Genomic DNA, 20,484 nt, shown 5'->3' with positions numbered 1-20,484 from the left:
TCATATAACAAGTAAGTGTTTTTTGCTATATGTTATATCTATTCTCTTATAAACTTTAAAACGGTGCATAATAATTTTATACGTCAAATATTTGGTTATATATATATATAATTATATCTATTTGTGTGTGGATGTGCCTGTATATCGAATTTCGCGCTAGGCCCCTGAAAAGCTAGGAACGACCTGCTGCGATCTGATCACGAAGAACGTAAATCTTGCCTTTTAGAGTGAATCGGTTTCAAATTAAAAAATGATCAAATATTAAATTAAAAGTGTAAAAATAAAAACATACTACCTACATTCTCAAATAGTCAGGTACACGGCAAATAAAAAAAGAATGAATTGATAATATGTAAATATATTTAATAAAAAAACAGAGTGATAATATGTAAATATATTTAATGTAACAATGTTGTAGCTGGCTATATTTTTTATGTTATGATGATAGATGTTATTTTTTTAGATAGTGTTTGGTTCCGAAGTATGGTGGAACGGGGCCACTCTGCTCTTAAAAATAACTTAATTTGATATGAAATCAAGCACAAGCAATAAAAGAAGCAACCCGCAAATGGGGATCAACATAAAGACACAGACGATTTGTTTCTTGAGGTTCGGTTCCAAGCAACATACTCCCCGTTGAAGAGTCTACGTAGAACGGGTCTTTTTCAACCCTTTCTCTCTCAAACGGTCACGGAGATCGATCGAGTGTTCTTCTCTTCTCGACGGACACCAAGTCCTGCAAGGACCTCCACACAAAGAAATAGTCTCTTGCTTAGCTTTACAACGTCTGAGAATAAGATTGGAAGAAGAAAGGAACTCGATAACAAGAACACAAGAACTTGCACCACTCAGATGCACAAGGCACTAAGTCTCTCAAACTCAAATCGATCGAATGTGACGCTTGCATGGCTTTGAATGCATGGATGCTTGGTGTAGCTCTTATTTATTCGATATGTTGGTTGGGGGTATTTATAGCCCAACCACTCAAACAGTTGTTGGAGTAGTGTATTAAACTATGCATTGTTGGGTGTTGCACCGAAAACCCTAGATTGTCGGTCCGGTGGCCTAGAGTGTCGGCCCGGTGCACCACCGGACCGCCTGATACTGTCCGCATTAGGTGACCGTCTCCGTCTGTCAGAGCCTCAGAGGCACCGGATCGGGTTGTTGTGCACCATGCCATCGCCACGTCACTAGAGATGTTGGAGCAAAGTCAACTGTTCAACCTATCTAACGGTCCGGTGTACCACCGGACCAGTCCGACACGTCAGCTTGTTTCTGCCCGAAAAACATCCTCTCTGGAACTTTGGTCCGACGACCCACCAAAACGGTCTGCAGCTGCCGAAGGCCAAGTCCCGGCCCCTCTACGCACTTGGTTCGGTGCGCTAAAGTGCGCACTAGTTTTGACACTTCTGAATATATCATCTTCAAACAAGTGTGACTGCAATTAAGAGTGTTCATATGATTTGGACAAACATATCTAGTTACTTTTCAAATAGTTTAGGGGTGTTTATTTTCTAGGGACTAATTTTTAGTCCATCCATTTTATTTCATTTTAGTTCCTAAATTGTCAAATACGGAAACTAAACTAGGGTTTTAGTTTTCGTATTTGGCAATTTATGGACTAAAATGGAATAAAAGGAATGGACTAAGTCCCTAGAAACCAAACACCCCCGAAGTCATGGATCCTAAGCTTTTTATTCTCTCTACAACATGTTCCTCTTTTTGCTCAAACTAACTCCAAAAGTGTGATTCGTTGAGTCCGATCTTTCCAACACTTCTAAATAGGTCAAATAGGTTTCTAGATGTATATAGAATTTATCCAAAGTGTAGAGTTGGTGCTAGATCATCTATTCCAAGTTTTACCCCTTTCGACTGATTTGAGCTGATTTTGAATTAGAAACTGAATTGTTGAACTTATGAACATGTGAATCAAAGACTAGGTAAACTAGTTAGTCCGAAAGGTTGTGGTGGTCACCAAGCACCAAATCAATATGAAAAATGGTTTAAGGTCATTTCCCTTTCACAACCTCAGGTTAATAAACAAATATATAATTATCCACATAGACTTGTTCAAACGTTAGGTCAAGGTCAGCCTGTGGGTTGTTTGGTATGGCCCATGCTTGATCCGTGCCCAGTGTCGGGTTAGATTGGGTTGGCCCGTGCCTACCTGTTAGACGTATCGGGTCAGATTTTCAGGATCGGTTAGGTTTTTTTTGGGTTGTGTCTTGTTTTTTGGCTTTGGGTTAGATTTCTTCGGGTTGGATTGGGATCTGGGTAAAAACATGGCTTGTGGCCTATGCGTGATCAGTGAATTATTGCGATAAAAAAATATAGATCGTATCAGTCTGTTGTATTGATCGGATTAGATCGGACGACCAATACTCGAGTCTAATATCACAACACCTAAAGAGAAGACCTTTTTGTTTGAAGGTTGGGAGGATTCTCCTCACTAACATCTATAAGACCATAAGGAGGACCATGAAGGTAATAAAAAACGTACAATCCCCTCTGTCTTCAAGCTTGCGCTCTTGTATAGTCTTCTTATATAGAAATTCGTCATGAGAGAGGGTGTAGGATATTATCACCTTGCAACTTGAACCTCTATAAAATCCCCGTATCAACATGATCGTGACGTCATGATTGATAAGCATACCATACAGTGTCGAGACTGCTCTATGTCAATATGACCTCTTAAGTATATTGGTGCCTTTACTTAGTACCTTTGAGTATATTGGTGCCTTTTTTTGGTACATTTGAGTATATTTGTGCCTTTACTACAATAAACCTCTACCTACAAAGTGTGTCAATATGGCCTCTTAAGTATAAAACTATAAACAATACAATAGAGACACTCAGACACAATGTATAAGGAGACGAATATCCTATTATTATTATTATTATTATTATTATTATTTCAGTACAACTGTTACATGGACAAACTCACAAACATTGTATGATGGGTGGCCCCTTTTTATAGACATTATAGAATTATTACATGGACAAACATCATAATTATACTAGTATAATGCTCGTACGTTGCGATGACACATAAATATTCGATAAAATAGTAGCGTATAACAATTACATGAAAACGAGCAATACATATATTATCAGCGACCTTAATATCTCATAAACTCTTTGACAACAACCAATGCAAAACTAAACTCATGATTCGGAGCACTCATTGGGTGGTAGAGTGTTGCGGCAGCGGTTCGAGGCGCTTGCTGGTAAGAGGAGGTAAAGGCAGTGCCCGACGTCTCCTTCCATTCTCTCGACTCTTCTTGCTCGTTGCCTGCAGAGGCGCATGGTGGCGGAGAGGCGCGACAGCGGTTCGAGGCGCTTGCCGACAAGGGAAGGTAAAGGCGGCGACGCAAGTAAGGCGTGACGGTGGCATATGGCGAGTTAGAGTCCAACAATATGGCTTGCTCGATGCCCCTATGGTGGCGCGGAATAACCTAGGTGAGAGAGACAGAGACGAGAAAGAGTGGAAAGTTGAGGGTAATGTATAACGGCAACAGAGAGAAAAAAGAAATGCTCGTAATGGTTGCATTGTTGGTTGCGCATGCAAGAGAAGGATGTGCGAGAGAGAAAACAAATCGAGCGTGACGCACGAAGCACACAACTTTTAAAGGAGTGGAGATTATTCATTTCCAGTAATTTCATTATTCATATTTCTAAATAAAAATTACTGAGAATTTGTGTTTTAAAACCAATCTAGTGGAATTTTATTTTATTTTCATACACACGTAGGTATGGATGACCAAAAGTTAAATGAACACCGGTAGACCCTTCCTTGTGCGGGGCCAACTATTCCGCTAGCTCCTCCAAGCCTCTCAATATATATTTTTTTTTGCCTCTATGTTCGCCCACTAGCAAACTGCTTAATTTCTGGGCGCAGCGGCATGTGTGCTTTGCCAAACCTGCTTGTCGACGTGATATTTATAAATACCCAATATATACATACACATGGGCTAATAGAAGTATAGAAGCGACCATGCGACTATGCGAGCGTCTGAACCAGATCGACGAGGGTGACGAAGCGAGATCTCAGTGGCAATGTAAACCACACGGCAGGGCAGGTTAGGTTAGGTTGGCGCGGCCTCGTGGACCGACTGGCTGATGGCCAACTGGTGGCCATCACTAGATTTATTAGAGCACACACTAGACATTTAATTTAACAATATTATAAAAGGCGTTATGAAGCATGCACCATGCACGAGAATGATGAGATCGCTAAAAAAACACCACCACATGCATGCATGCAGAGTTCGGCTCATCGTAATAATAGCAACGACGCGCCAATTATTAACGGTTCACCAATCCATGGTCCAAGGTCTCGTGCACTTTTTTATCTCCTTTTTGTTGCAACCTATTGTAGAGAATGGACATCCGTTTTTTTCCCCTTAGGAGAGCAAGGAACACCTTTAGTCCTAAAATAAGCCACTAATTATAACTAAATATACACGTTATATCTCGCCTTTTCTTCCTCTCCTCGGTTTGAGCCATCCACTCATTTCAAAGTCTATAGAGGGGTGTTTTGTTTGAAGAATCAATCCATTCTAGATGATATGGTGCATCACGAGTCTATTCTGTAATTTTGATGGAATGAACTTATTTCTCATATTATTACTAATTATTATACTATAAAGAGTGAAATGGTGATGGATAAACTAATTGCATTATATAAACCAAACAAGAGTAAGTGATGAACTCATTCCATTACATCACCTCATTCCTCAAACCAATCACATTATATATTCTTACTCTCAGGTGGAGGAGTTCATGCTTATTTTTTTACTTGAGCTACTAGTTATAGAAAGTCCATTTCTCCATTTATTATAGGATTCTAAAGTTTATCTATCGTTACTAGTATAGCTTATTTTATGGTGTAGAAATAGATAAATTTATGGTTTTTAGGTTGGGATAATGGTGGGTTTTTTTCCTTTGCTTTATACGCCATTTTAAGTTCAAATTTGCTTCATAGACTGTATATGTAGATGTGGTACAGACTCTTTCTTGAGGACTTGGGCCCCTGGCATTATATTTAATACTTATAATTAATATTTTAAATATTTGGTGTGATACAAACTAAACTTTAATTAGAGTACCAAACAATCCCTAAAAACCTATTTGAAGGGATCAAAAAGAATTAGATAGGATTAAACCATTTCCTAAATCAAAATTGAACGGAAGATGATTTAATCTACTATGGTAACCGAATAAGATCTAACCGGCGCAAGGGGACGGGAGATGGACGGTGTCACGTTGGCAACGCGTCATCGAATGCCAAAAAGAAAAGAATCTCAGTGCTTTCCATTGAGTGACCTCCCCTCCACCATGCAGAAGGCAGAGGCCAGAGGGGAAAAAAAGCTCGGGTGGCCTTATCACTGCAGAAAGTGGACGCAGGCCCGGATCCTCTGCGTCCCTTTCCGTGCTTGCGCCTCCTGCCAAAAACTGCCAGAGCGAACTCTATACCCGTCGCGGCCGTCGCTGTCGTGGGAAAATACAGCACGAGAACGATCCCTGCAGCAGAGCAAAGCAGTACTGTTGCTCTCATGGAAAAAAATACAGTACGAGAAACGAATGGCGCGTACGAGTCATGGTTGTTTTGTTTGGTACTCCCATCAAAAAAAAAGGAAGAGGAGAAGATGGTACTGGTACGTAGTGGAGTCACTGTTGCACTCCTGCCCCCCTCCTTTATGTTTTTTTTATTTGATTTTCTGGTCGGTGCAGTTGTACGTAGCAGGGCCTTTTGATCGTTGTCCGTGTCCATTACGCACACCGCATGGAAGGGCCCGCCGTGGATCTCTTGCCTTGGGTTGCCGATAATTGACCCGGGAGCATCCAGCGAAGCAAAGCGAGACGAGGCAGGCAGGCAGCAGCTTGCCTCGCTCACTGCAGTGCAGACTGTCTGCTGAGGCCGTGACGCGTGGCGGCACTGCAGCAGCAGGCCAGCAGCAGCCTGCCACTGCCAGAAAGACAGGACGGGAACAAGTTCAGAGACGGATCCTCCGGCAGCTCCCGCAGCTGAGTTGTTGCCTTGTTGCCCCCCACTGCCTTGCGAGAAGACAGATACTTGCAAGGTTCACGCATGGAACCAACCAGTCCTATTATGACACTGACACTGACACACGGTTGGGATGGTGAAGGCTGGCTTGCCTAGATCCCCAGTCCCTATTATGACAAGAGGCACTGCAGAGGGCTCCACCGGGACACCGACGAGGCCCAACCCAAACAGATCAGATCTCGCTTCCGGGGACCGGCCCGGCCTGTCTACATCTCATCTCCCGCTCCATTATCTTTTTTTTTTAATTTTTTTTTATCATCGTTGCATTGTTGCTAACTTGCTAGCGAGAGTCAGACCGCGAGAGGGAAGAGTAGGGTAGGGACCACGGAGTGCACAAGATGGGCCGCTCCGGACTGGCCGCCCATGGCCTAGTCTGGACAGGTACATTTTTCTCAGCGGCCTGTTGGCTAGTTTCTCTCTTCCTGGCCTGTGGGCTACCTTTCCACCCGCGCCATCTCCTGCCGTGCAGGAGGCCCGGCCCAGCCCAGCCCAGACCTTACACCCGGCGATTACCTAGTCAGCTACTCAGCTTGCTGCCTTGCAGTTGCAGCTAGCTGCTCGCCACAACTGGCGCGCCGCACTCACCGCGCCAGTACGCCACGCTCGGGCTCGATCGGCATCGATTCCCCCAATCCCGCACCCGCACACCCGGCTCGCAATCCCTAGCACTAGCAGCGCCGCGGCGGCAGGCAGGCAGGGGGGGGGGGGGGGGGGGGGTGCCGGAGGCCGCTCGTAGCACGGAACGTCTCCGGATCGATCCATGGAGCGCGCGAGGAGGGCTTCGCACGCCGGCTCTTGGTACACCAACGATGGTACTTTGCAATTCCACAACTCTCCTGCCATGTCGCTTTAACTTTTAGGCGCGGCTCGTTTCGCTTGTTCTTGTCTTCTTCGATGCATAGCTTATTGTTAGTTGACAATTGACATGGTTGGTGTAGTTTCACTTGTCTTCGTGAACCATAGTTTCTGGGTAGTCTGTTTCTTTGGAGTGGAGTAATGTACTGTATTACTGCCGAGGCCGCATGATAGGCCTGATCATGCTGCAAATTTGCTGTTCAGTGGGTAACACATTGAGTACCAGTGTCATTCTCTCCTTCCTTCGTACTCAAACAACGGTAAAGAACCTCATATGCCATACCCTTTGTGAAAGGTTAAGGCTTCCGAGTTCAGGTCTCGAGTCCGATCCCCCTCGGGGGCTTGGTTAAAAAAATCATCTCGCTGTGCTCCGCCCACTCCTGCAAGCCACTCCTCCCTATTTATATTTGTAGCTATCCCTGTGTACCAAAGCTTGAAGCCGGTATTGTCCACCTTTTCGCTTTCTGACCCTTCCATTTAGTCTCTTGGAGTCATAAGATATTTACACGTCTCCTAGTTGTTGTCTCAACTAACTCCCTTAACTTGCTTGTAAACGACCCTACATTTCAACTACATTAGGGCGTCGATGTAGCACTCCACAAAGGAAGTAGCGACCCAATCCTTGCTAACTTGACACTGTGACCAGATTAAGACATGATGTGTCACCAAGAAGTGTCGACTTGGCACTTGCCCATTTAACACCATACCTGGGTTGTAATATGGCGCCTCACTGAGGGTTACGCCCCAATGGATGTCTTTTGGGTTTTGTCTCCATTAGAATGACTAGGTTCAACATTGGCTCGCTATGCCTATCATAGCTCTTCTCCTTTTCTAGGGCTTGGGACCTGCTATGTTGAGACAACATAGCCGAGTTACCTAGTATCCTTTCGATGCAGTGAACAAATGCAGAGTTCACCTGATAATAAACTTTGAGGGATATAAAAAAATATGCTTCCCATTTCTCCTTTTGCTTAAGTTTTGGTTTACTACTTGGGCTGGGTTGTCATCTCCTAAAGTCGAAGTAACTGCTCCATGTTTACAATTAGCCAGGAAGCTGGAAGAGGAACTCAATGGTTGGCTGGGGGCAGCCGGTCTAACCAAGTCTCCTGATGTTAGGGCAGTAATTGCACCGTAAGTTGGTATTTGTTGTAGGATGTTGGATGCATGTTGATTACTAAGCTACTGTTCTGTTGTGACACGCTTTACCTGTTTCTACAGCCACGCTGGTTATTCATACTCGGGCCGATGTGCAGCTTATGCTTTTGGCAACATCGATCCAACTAACATGTGAGTCATTTATCACATTGTAAGATAATCTGCCGCTCTCCTTGATTGTTTTGCTGCAGCATGGAGTTGGCAATAGGTCATTCCTGCTGTCCTTTTCTGACTAAAGCGGTATGACGATAGCCACTTAGTTACGGCTTGCCTCAACCATGTTGAGTAGTTGGGGCTAATCTCAGCCTAGGTACTATCGTACCTTGTAGTTGGTAAGTCTCTACCACTACTTGTATATATATCCTATGAATTGCAATAGACAACAACAGTTCAGTTTGCTGCACTTATGTGTGCTGTGCTCTGTGCTTGCCCCTTCTTCTACCTCTAGAAAAGTGTTGTGTGTGTGTGAAGGTGAGTTGGTTGCTCACATGTGCAGGCCGGCCGGTTGCCAACACACATCACTATAGTTTTGTGGTAGTATTTCCAGATCTAATAACAAATCTATGTTCTTGTTGATCCTATCAGTACAATACTTAATATCATGGATGTTTTCTTACAATCTATATCTTTGTAAAAGCTGGTCTTTAGTCAATGCAAGACATGATTTGTTTACATTCTTAAAATTTGAAATCGAATTTATTTAAAGACTACAAGTGAACAGTTGTTCATACATTATTTCAATGTTGTTTCCATATATATACTTCATTCCACCCCTCACAAAAAATGCACTTCATTCTACACTCTAAAATATCATTCTAGTAACTTTCAGTCGGCTATCATAACTATTTCTCTTCAAAATGCTCAATGTTAATGGTCTGCTATTCTTTTTCTTGCATGTAATTCAGTTCTCGGGTGTTTCTGCTTGGCCCTTCTCATCACTACTACACTCCAAAATGTGCTTTAACCAGGGCTTCTGTCTACTGTACCCCAATCGGGGATTTGCCAGTAGACCAGGAAGGTGAGTGTTTACTCAATTTGGATGGTTGAATGTTTTTAGCCTAGTTCTGTATTATGTACTCTACTGTCAAGGGTTTTGGGATTCAAGGTAGCTGGACCTCGGCTACAGAGTTCGTAGTCTCAGACAATAATGGTGTGGGAATTTCCCCCCGGACACCCTATGGTGAAGGGGGTGAGATTAGGAAGAAGGGAGATTGGGGAAATGAATCTGTTATTGCTTAATCCTTAAATGTTCCCATACATCATGTGTAAGTTTGAATCTGTATATTTGTTTTTGTTGGAATATAATATAAGTGAATTGTCCATATCTTCTTATCAGTTTAAGCTTTTTGGATTGAACTGGTTGATGCATGCAACTTAATATGTTACTAGCCAGTTGACCGTGCTTTGCTACGTTGGTATATAGCATATAAATAGGTATTGAAATATTTATTCAAATATAATTATTATTTATTTCTAAACATTAAGATACGTTGGTCTGGTGGTTAGGCCCAAATTTCTGGAGCAGGGGGTGCGGGTTCGAGTGCTCGTTCTACACTATTTTTTGCTCGGTGTGATAGCTGCGCGTGTGGGGTCGGTTGCTGGGCAGATGCAGTAGCTGGTTGCACGGGTGTTGGGGGGTCCCCACAGGGCAGTAGTTGAGAGAGCGTTGCGAGGGCAATGGGCGTGGGGCCCACAGGGCACGGCGCCGAGGCGGGGTGCGTGGGGCTATGTTTTCTGGTCGCTCGACCAGCTAGTCGAACTGGGGGACCGACCAGCGACTAATCTCGATTAGTCGTCGACTAGGTCCGACTAATCGAGCTCTGGTCGACCTGGTCGTTTACTGGTCGTCCTGTTCATCCAGGAGACCAGGACCTATGTATATACTATATAATATATACTATTATACTATATAGTAAATAATTATATAACTATATAGTATATATGAGCTTCATATACTATATTATGAAGGATATGGTAAACATGACATGAATTCAGCAATACTGAAAAGTGAAAACAGCAGAGAAACACTTCTAGTTATTAATACTACAAGTCCCAGATACCAGTACCACACAACACACATTAATACTACAAGTCCAAAAAAAATCTAGGTCCTAAACCTAGTCGCCCAGAACCGGCTAATCGAGCGACTAATCGGCCCTAATCGTCGACTAGTCGGACGACCAGGGCGACCAGGTACTCTAGTCGAGTTGGCTGCCTAATCGAGCTCTGCTAACCGACTAGCCTGACTAATCGCGACTAATCGCGATTAGTCGGACGACTTGAAAACACAGGCGTGGGGCGGGAGAACCAGTCGGGACGTGTGGGCGGGCCCAGAGTGTCAGCGCGGAGGGTGAAGCCGTGGTAGCACCAGATGCCCACATTAGGGTTTTAAAAGAGTAGTATAGATCAAAGCCAGATGTCTCGAGTTCGAATCTTGGTTAGTGCAAATAAATAAAATTATTGTTGCTCGGTTCTATTCCACATCTGAGAGCCAAGAGAGCTGGAATATAATATCAGTGAATTGTCCACCTCTTTCTATCAACTTAAGCTTTTGGGTTGAACTGGTTGGTACATGCAAACTTAATAGTTTTGTACCGGTACGTATTGATATCTGGTTCTAATACGGATGCAATATGTTCAGTATTAGAGGGATGCAAAACTACATTGTCTGCATAATCTGGGATGCACCACTGTAAGTACAGATACTAGTCAGGTTAATTTGCATTCTGAGACATTTCTAGATCTTTATCTGTGGCCAGTAGGTGTCGCCTGAGCTTGTGACAACCCGGAATATCTTGTTTAGTCCGCTCTGTTGATTGAGCTTGGCATGATGAGTTTTCCTTCAATTGAGGCCGTTCCTCCCCTTTCTGAATATTGTAGTGTTCCCTCCATCCTTAATTACATGTTGTTTTGGCTTTTCTATATACCTAGTTTTTGCTATCGACCTAGATATACGATATGTCTAGATATTTAGTAAAAACTATGTATCTAGAAAAGCTAAAATGATGTACAATTTGGAACAGAGGGAGTACATTATTATTATAGTTATTTTCCAGATACTGAGGAACCCAAGCTGCATGAAAGGTTGAATTTAATATATTTCCATCTTGCTCTACTGATTTCCACCATTCCAGTCATTGAGGAACTCAGTGCTACTGGAAAGTTTGAATTTATGGACCTTAATGTGGATGAAGCTGAACATAGCATGGAAATGCATTTGCCCTACCTTGCTAAAGTATTTCAAGGGTAAATCCTTTGTTAATACTGTATTCATTTAGGAGTGTTTTTGGAACCAAACTCTAATCTCTAAACACATTTTATCTCTTTCTGTGTTGATTTAATAGACATAATGTGAAAGTCGTCCCTATCCTTGTTGGTGCACTTAGCTCCCAAAACGAAGCCTTGTATGGGCAGCTGCTCTCCAAATATGTGGATGACCCAAAAAACTTCTTTTCCGTGTCGTCAGACTTCTGCCATTGGGGATCCAGGTAAGCGGTTAGCTTTTATGTGCCTCCTTACTCGTGTCTCTTGCTTGTATGACCAGTGGGAGAAAAATCATGAATTCTGTACATCTTTGAGTAAATTAACTTGTGGTCAGAGTAACATGAGCACGCCATTGCCAGAGCAAGTTAATTTGTATGTCAGGTAGTCCAATGCTCTTGTTATCGCAGACTCAGTGTGTATAGCTTACAAGAACTTGTCACTTGCCTATTTTAGCATCTGAAGATCTCTTTTGTTCGTTGGTTCGTTTCATCACCATCATCTATTGTGGTAAATGGAAATGATTCTATTGATCCCATTCTCACACCAGGTTTAGCTACACATACTACGAAAAGAAGCACGGTGCCATCCATAAATCTATCGAGGCCTTGGACCGTATGGGCATGGAGATCATAGAGACTGGCGATCCCGTAGCGTTCAAAGAATACCTGCAGGAGTACGAGAACACCATATGCGGACGCCACCCCATCAGCGTCTTCCTTCACGTAAGTAAATGACTTTCTGCTTGTCAAAAACCTACTCTCGATGAATGCCTTCCGTTTTACTTCAGCCACTGCATTTTTTTTGTTTGCTTCAGATGTTGAAACATTGCTCGACAAAAATTAAGATAGGCTTTGTCCGCTACGAGCAGTCCAGCCAGTGCAAGAACATGAGGGATAGCAGCGTGAGCTATGCATCCGCAGCAGCGAAGGTTGCTGGTGCATCCGGGGAAGAAGATAAACAAGACTGAGCGAGCTACAGCTCTGTTTGATATACTATATATAAGCCGCCAAACCTTGGTGCGGAATGTGTGACTGGTTTCCCATAAGAAAAAGAACATGTGATTTGGTAAAACATTTTCTTCTTCAGTAAAATAAATAAATATGCAGACTGCTGGGGATCTGTACTAATTAATTAAGAGATTTTCCTAATTCATGCATCGACCTGATTGGACTGGGGCAGGTGCCTGCGATTCGGTGCTTGCGTGGATCGCCGCCCATCTGCGTAAGCAGATCACGCATGTCAGCGTGCATGTGGTGGCGACGAACTGAAGAAGATACGCACACATACAGTAAAGGCACGTCCACTAGTTTGTTTGTGACACTTGTGCATATATTACTACTACTCTACACAGTATGTCAGTACCTACCTGCAAGTTGCTAGAATCAACGTGACCCTTTTGGAAACCAAGGGCCAGTTGCATCCATCTGGAGGATGAATAAATGACTTGGAATAGGAACGAGCTCGTCCTTGGAGAAATAGCAACGGGCTTTGACTTAAAAATCTACATTTACTGAACCTACTAGTGCTATACTCCACTGGTAGGTTCAGATTACCCATGCGTAGGAGAGGAGATTAAAAATGCAGGTGCAAATTTTATGGTGTCGTTTGGGTCGAAATTTTGTAACGTACGGTTAACGAGAACGAAATGACAGATCAATGTAAAAAGCTGAAGGAAAAAGCAGAAGCTGCCATAGCAAGCAAGCTGTCCAATCAATCAGATCGATCGACTGTGGAGACTAGGGTTGAATATCTTTCGGATTGTTCCAGTTTAAGCTGACTCATAGAGTCAGTTTAGCTCGGGTCGTTTACGGGTTTAAGTTAGCTCGTTTAACTTATGAGCAAAGTAAAAAAATATATAAATAATAATCAATTTTTAGTTAATTTTAAACTAATTTAACAATAGAAAATAATAATTATACTCATAATTTTTAAAACTATATCGATGTAACATCAAATTAACACAACTCATTAATTCATAATTCACACGCATATTCATCAGTTTAACATATAGTTTAACATACAGTTATATTCGCATAAACCAATTTAACACATAGGCATTGTTCATACATATAACATGTTCATCATTTGTTACGTAAATGGTATGCATATAGTTTGTTCGCGAGCTGGCTTGTTAACAAACTAAGCTAGGATGTCAGTCCAGCTCGTGAAAAAAAGTTCAAACAAGCCGACGAACAACGAGCATTTTGTCCAGCCCTATTAAAGGCCCAAAGAGCGAAGTAGCAAGGAAATAGGGCTGAACGAAATGCTCGTGGCTCGTTAGCTCGCTCGGTTCATGGTCAGCTCGGCTTGGCTTGGATCGGTTCATTTGATTTTTTTTTTCACGAGCTAAGCTGACATCTTAGTTTGGTTCGTTAATGAATCAGCTTGGATTGTTAATGAGCCAGCTCATGAGCTAACACATTTCAGTAAAACGAAACTATGCATATCATTTACATAATAATTGATACACATGTTATATGTATGCGTGGTGTCTGATCTATAAGTTAAACTAATGATTAATGAACTATGTTTATGTGTTAAATTGATTTATGCGAATATAATTATCGATTAAACTAATAAATGTGTATGTGAATTGTGAATTGATGTGTTATGCTAATTTGACGTTATATTGAAATTGTATTTGAAATTATAAATATAATCACTATTTTCTATTATTAAATTACTTTAAAATTAATGAGAAATTTATTATTATATATATTTTCTGATCTAGCTAGTGAGCTAAACGAACCAAATGGATCTTTAAACGAGCCGGGGTCGCGGGGATGGGAAATCATGGAGCCGATTAGTTGTGGAGATTCGGGTGCGTGATCCGGTCGGATCTTGCTTTCCCAGGGGAGTGGGGGCGGGGATCGAGGCCACGCCGCTGCGTGGGCGGCTGGGCGCGCGTCTGACGTGCCGTGCCGTACCATGGCTGCCAGGCTGCGCCGCTCGCCTATATCCTCCCCTCCTCCCCCGCCTTCCCTCTGCATCTCCCTCTACCCGCCGCCACATTCATCAGTAGAAACCACCTATCCTGCCTGCTCTACCTACCTCCGCTCCCCAGCCATGACGGTGCTGGACGCCGAGTCGCGGTTCCATGTCCTGGCGGTGGACGACAGCATCATCGACAGGAAGCTCATCGAGATGCTGCTCAAGAGCTCGTCTTACCAAGGTGAGCCAACGCCGCCTGGCCCTCAGCCTAAACAGGACAGGGACAGCGCGTCCGTCCGTCCGTATTCTCTCCTTGGGTTTTTTTCGTTGAAATGAAATCCCCTCTCGCCATCGGTTTCTAACCGCGTACCCCTTGTTGTGGTTCAGTGACCACGGTGGATTCCGGGAACAAGGCGCTGGAGCTGCTGGGGCTGAGGGACAACGGCGCGGAGGACGCGTCGCCGCCGTCATCGTCCTCATCATCTTCGTCGTCGTCCTCCCCTGACCATCAGGTAAATCGGAAACTCCCTCACTTATTGCCTCTCGCCTGCCTGCTCGGATTGGCACCCACCCTGCTCTCTTCTGTTCCGTTCTGCCTGTAACCAACCAACCTCTGTCTTGTTCTTGCTACGCGCTGCAGGAGATCGACGTGAGTCTCATCATCACTGACTACTGCATGCCCGGCATGACAGGATACGATCTGCTCAAGCGAGTGAAGGTGAGGGGGCCTCAAATTAAATTCCTCCCTCCCTCTCCCCATTGCTCGGGCTCTCACTTATTAAAATAACCCCCGTGGTGTGGTGTGGTCCGCTTGCCGATTCCGGGATGCAGGGGTCCTCATCGCTCAAGGACATTCCGGTGGTGATCATGTCGTCTGAGAACGTGCCTGCCCGGATCAGCAGGTGAGCTCCCACCGCATTCAATTTTTAAAACCGCCTTCTCATTCACTCGCGTATGCCACTACCAGCATCCATCGAGTTCTTTCGCTGGTCCACTAGTACGCAACTAGCCGGGAGGAGAGTCTAGATAGGGCAGACCTGATATTCATCTCCTGCTTCTTCATGCTTAGTATACTCCGTAGAATCAGCCGACCGGTGCCTGTCGAGGTACCAGATGGAGCCGTGCTGTTGTTCTTGCCTGCCTGGCTGCCTGTTTCTTCCCAACTGGAAGGGTTGGGGCTGTTAAGGGAGCAGATGGAATATTAACGCCATCATGCTAGATCACCAGTTCTGCATGAAATGATTCAGAATGGATCGAGACAATGTGTGAGGAATATTGTTTAGTAATTTGTTTTCTTTTTTCTTTTTACAAAAAAGCCGCCTAGGGATTACGTATTTATTTAGTTTATTGATGTTGGGATCGATTTCTTGATTGGTCGGAGCGCTGAAAGATCTGCTACTTTTGCCTCCGAGAAAATATGTGCCTTGCAGTGGGAGTCGTTAGTTAAAGCCTGCCTAGTTAGCAGGTCTAAAACTTGTCCAGTTAGTAGGTCTTAAGCTTGCAAATAAGTAGATTCTCCCTGCAAACACTCTGCCTTCCATCTTGCTAATCCGCTCCTCCTCTGCCTCGTAACTTTTCACTTTTTGCCAAAATGAAAAATTAACAATATTGCTATTTAGTTGCTGCCTAGTACCACGTACACTTTAAAAAAACAATCCACTTTCCGCCAATTAGGTTCAATTTAAACAAAGCCGGCAGCGGCCAGACGACCAAGAGATTTGATCTTTTTCCAGATGAGAACAAAAGAGGAGCATAGTAGCGTGATTTGACGGGACAATTATGGCAGAAAAAAAGGCCAGGAATTCCCCAGAACAGCTCCAGCTCGACGTTGCCGTGTAACGGAACGGAAGAATTGAATGCATACTAGATCGCCATATCTGGGTGACAGCGACGTAGAGCATAGGAAAGGTCCGTCTCGCTGTCGGCAGCGGTTCTCCGTAATTTCTTCCTCTATATCCCACTGTCCCGCCAGGTTAGTAAAATTTCATTCTCTCAGAATGTGTTTGGTTTGAGGAATAAAGTGATACATCTTCTTCCCACTTTTCACTTTTTTATTTGGTTTGTGGAATAGAATGAGTTGATCCATCACCACTCCATTACTCATAGGCTAATAATTAGTATATACATGAGGAGTGAGTTGATTCCACCAAAATTGATGAAATGAACTTATGATGCATCACCTCATAAAGTATAGAATGACTACACAAACCAAACACACCATAAATTTTCATCCATCTCTCGGAACGATTACCTTTATATCATATTTACAAGTTACAACCCCTCCATCCTAATACAATAGTTTTTTTAAAGTGCTAGGCTGTCTCCAGCGTAATAAATAATAAGCATTTCCATCCATGTTTATTAATATTTTTTATTTTTAAATTTTTTAATTTGAACCAAACAGTAAGTATGATTATTTTTGCAAAAAATACAATACAAAATAGAATGAGTGGTAGTTGAAGGGAAATGTATATTTTATTAGGATGATGGGTTGTAGAAATAGAGGGAACCGCTATGGGAGATAGAAATTTATGAAATATTGTTGATGTGGCGCAACAATAGGATATAGGAGAAAAAATCTAGGTGTTGTTTGGTTTGGAGGAATGTAACATGATTTAATTACAACGGTAACATATTAGGTTGCATCGTATTTGTTTGTGCTACAATACAATGTAATCTATTACTCTGTAATTGGATACAGACATGTAGAAAATGGAGCGTTATCCATATTCCATACCCCTCATACCAGTGTGATGGGTTACCACGATGGGTTACCAGGACTTACCTAAGCTGAATCAAACAATAATTTGCTTACTTTTTCCCCCCATTTATAACGTTATCAGACGATGTTTGCGTTGCTGTTCAAATTCCACAACCAAACAACACCTTGCTGTGCTATGGTTGTGGCCTTGTGGGCCAAGATCTCACGAAATCATTCGGACACAAACTCACACCAAATGGATGGATTTGTTGAAAATATATATATATATACATATTCCAAAAAATATTTATGCTTTTTTGTAGTTCACACCACATTCCCATCTCGTGTTCTGTTTTTTTTGTAGTTCATTACAACAACAACAACAAAGCCTTTTTGTCCCAAGCACGTTGGGGTAGGCTAGAGATGAAACCCCGTATGAAAACCTCAGAGCTCAACCCCCAAAGAACAGAAAAGGGAAACAAAGGCAAAGGAGAACCGAAAACAACGAAACGGGGAAACACATAAAAGAGATAAAACCCACAAGAACCAGCAAGATCTAAAATGGGCACAAGGAAAGGTCAAACGATTAAGGAGGCAAAGCGAAACTATAAATCAGGGTTCTGGCACGTGAATTGCACACTTCCACCCCTTCCTATCTGCGGCGAGCTCTTTATCAATATTCCACTCCTTCAGGTCTCTCTTCACAGCCTCTGTCCACGTCAAAGTTGGCCGACCTCTACCTCTCTTCACATTCTCGGGACGCCTAATTATTCCGATATGCACTGGTGCCTCTTCAGGTCTTCGTTGGATATGTCCAAACCATCTCAAGCGATGTTGCATAAGCTTCTCCTCAATTGGCGCCACTCCTACTCTCTCTCGTATATCATCATTCCGGACTCGATCTCTCCTTGTGTGGCCACATATCCAGCGCAACATACGCATCTCTGCCACACTTAGTTGTTGGACATGTCGTCTTTTAGTGGGCCAACATTCTGCTCCATACAACATAGCCGACCGGATTGCTGTCCTGTAGAATTTGCCTTTTAGTTTGTGTGGCACCCGGGGGTCGCATAAGACACCCGCAGCTTGTCGCCACTTCAACCATCCAGCTTTAATTCTATGACTGACATCCTCATCGATGTCTCCCTCCTTCTGAAGCATTGATCCTAAGTAACGAAAAGTGTCTTTCTTGGGTACCACTTGCCCATCAAGACTAACATCGCCATCCTCATACCCCATGGCACTGAAATCACACTTCATATACTTTGTTTTAGACCTACTAAGCCTAAAACCTTTTGCTTCCAGCGTCTGCCTCCACAATTCCAACTTTTGAGAAACACCTTTGTAGTTCATTCAAAAAAAAAACTCTCGTATTCCGGTGGTCAAGGTTTCTGGTGCGAATAATGCGATGGGAATGTGCCGAGTCAAAAAGAAAAAGGGCGCTGAAATTCGAAAGACGGATCTTTTCCCTGTGGGAGCAAGAGCAAAGACCTGTATACATGTCTGCCCTGTCCTTGGGGTTCTGGGGTGATGTGATCACTCACTCGTCTGTCTCAGAAACCAACCAAAGGGAAGGAGGAAAGAAGAGGAGGATTGGATTCTCCTCTACCCTTGGTTCCTTGTTCCTTGTAGGTTCCCCTATCTAGCTAAACGACCGCAGAGCTTTCAGGTAGAGAACAAATCTAACGCAAAAAATCACGATTTATCCGGTATCGTATTTCGTTTTTGCTTAGACCATTTTCGCATTTGCGGGGAAAAAACGGTAAGGGCTTGTTCGGTTATTCCCAAAACACATGGATTGGATGAGATTGGAAAAATATGAGAAGAGGTTTGACTTGTTTGGGTTTCAAACCCATCCAATCCCACTCAATCCACATGGATTGAGAGCTAACCGAATAAGCCCTAACATGGCAGAAACGAGATGGTGTATTACGAGGACACGAGAATGATTCTACCGGTAATTATAACAGTATGAGCTATTAATCTGTGATTCTCTATTTTTTGTTTACGGGGGACTATAACAAGTATGAACCATTTTTGGTGGATAATAATTATATTGTGGTCTGAATTTTATTGGATTATCTTGTGCAACTTGGGTGGTGGATAATTCTACCGTTTTTTTTTGTTTTTGCACGTGAATTGTGATGATACGAGACTAAAGCCTAATATTGTAGTTGTGATTTACAGTATCCTAAACTCTTAATATATATTCCGGTTAATGTTTCCTCCGTCCGTTTTCGTTGCATGTGTTTGCTTTAATCTGTTTTCGTGTAACTGTATATCTCGCAAGGGACCATTTCTAGATATACTGCTCTAGCGCCTGTTTTCGGTAAAAAAAAAACAGTAACGGAAACGGTAGAGAGGTTCCCTACTTTCAGGTGCTTGCAGGATGGCGCGGAGGAGTTCTTCCTGAAGCCCGTGAAGCCGGCCGACATGAAGAAGCTCAAGTCACACCTGCTGAAGCGGAAGCAGCCCAACCAGAAGAACAAGCCTCAGGCGCAGGCGGTGGAGTCTCCTGAGCAGCAGCTGGACCCGCATCCGCAGCCGGTGCACGAGCCGGAGGAAGCCGCGGCAGATCGCAACGGCGTCAACAAGAGGAAGGCAGCGGCCATGGAGGAGGGGCTGACCGTGGTGGTGACGGCGCCGGAGAGCACCAAGCCGAGGAGGCTGTCTACGAGCAGCCTGACTGTGGAGACCTGATCAACCGTGGCGACCTACGGGCTACGGCTACGCACATTAATCTAGCAGTGGATGCAAGCCCCAGTCCCAGCCCCGCCGCCAAGAAACACATTTTGGTTCTGGGAGCTAACGGAGGGAAGTGACAAACAATTAAATTATATGTAGCGGCTGCTGCTTCGGCCTGCAAATTTTGTTGCGCTAACGGTCATGGACATGGACATGGACACCATCCCTTGTGTTCGTTAATCGTTCGGAAGGGGAAAAGAAGAAGAAGCTGTAGATAAAAAAAGGACAGGCGGCTAATTGTTAATTTCCGCATGGCTTAATTCTGGCAACGACCTGCTGGCTCAATCAAAAACCTGTGACGGACAGACGGATGGATCAACTGATGATGTTGTTGTTTTGGCTCGGTTCTTCTTCCTTGTACACTGAGTGTTCAGATGAACATGTTGTAATCTGAACATCCGTTCATGTCAGCCTGCCTGACGATGGAGGCAAAAGTTCTTCTACATCATGGTCAAGGACAACGTTTCAGTGGTCCTCCCCGCCGGTGACCGGTCCCCTCGAGACAACGGGAGAGACGGACAGACAGACAGACAAGATCTCCATTCAGACGCAACATGTGACATGTCCTCCTTTTTTTTTTCCTTTTTACATGAGAAAAAGAAACAATCGCCTAGGAGTGAACTGTAACTGTGACAGTAAGAAACTGCCAGCACTGACTAATTTACAGATGAAGAATACTGGCACGGCATCCTTTTTTTAGGCCAAGGCGAGGCATCGAAGCAACTGCTGGTGCCTGGTGGTTGGGCGGGAGGAGAGGCAGGATCAG

At 43.6% G+C, this 20,484-nt stretch overlaps 2 protein-coding genes across 2 annotated transcripts; both read left to right on the top strand.

Moving 5' to 3' along the window:
• Positions 1 to 6,616: 6,616 nt before the first annotated feature.
• On the top strand, positions 6,617 to 12,466 carry LOC100273137 (uncharacterized). Its single transcript, NM_001147584.1, is given in 8 exon segments — positions 6,617 to 6,879; positions 7,969 to 8,053; positions 8,141 to 8,209; positions 8,983 to 9,095; positions 11,212 to 11,323; positions 11,422 to 11,565; positions 11,889 to 12,063; positions 12,156 to 12,466. Coding segments are annotated over 8 exon segments (903 nt in total). The 5' UTR covers positions 6,617 to 6,827; the 3' UTR covers positions 12,309 to 12,466.
• Positions 12,467 to 14,342: 1,876 nt separating this feature from the next.
• LOC541630 (Two-component response regulator ARR9) lies at positions 14,343 to 19,987 on the top strand. Its single transcript, NM_001153304.1, has 5 exons — positions 14,343 to 14,513; positions 14,660 to 14,784; positions 14,913 to 14,990; positions 15,104 to 15,174; positions 19,352 to 19,987. The coding sequence occupies exons 1-5, from the start codon at positions 14,408 to 14,410 to the stop codon at positions 19,671 to 19,673; spliced, it is 702 nt and encodes a 233-aa protein (NP_001146776.1). The 5' UTR covers positions 14,343 to 14,407; the 3' UTR covers positions 19,674 to 19,987.
• The last annotated feature ends 497 nt before the right edge of the window (positions 19,988 to 20,484 follow it).

The sequence above is a fragment of the Zea mays genome, chromosome 8, assembly GCF_902167145.1.
Source record: "Zea mays cultivar B73 chromosome 8, Zm-B73-REFERENCE-NAM-5.0, whole genome shotgun sequence".
NCBI classification, from domain to species: Eukaryota; Viridiplantae; Streptophyta; class Magnoliopsida; order Poales; family Poaceae; genus Zea; species Zea mays.
The sequence above is the reverse complement of the archived record's forward strand: the minus strand, read 5'-3'. Positions and strand labels throughout refer to the sequence as shown.

Bases quoted from the DNA above. Each gene is read 5' to 3' on its own strand.
- LOC541630 (NM_001153304.1), top strand. From the start codon at position 14,408: ATGACGGTGCTGGACGCCGAGTCGCGGTTCCATGTCCTGGCGGTGGAC. The intron at 14,785-14,912 runs GTAAATCGGAAA...TACGCGCTGCAG, and splicing joins CGTCCTCCCCTGACCATCAG to GAGATCGACGTGAGTCTCAT. The intron at 14,991-15,103 runs GTGAGGGGGCCT...TCCGGGATGCAG, and splicing joins ATCTGCTCAAGCGAGTGAAG to GGGTCCTCATCGCTCAAGGA.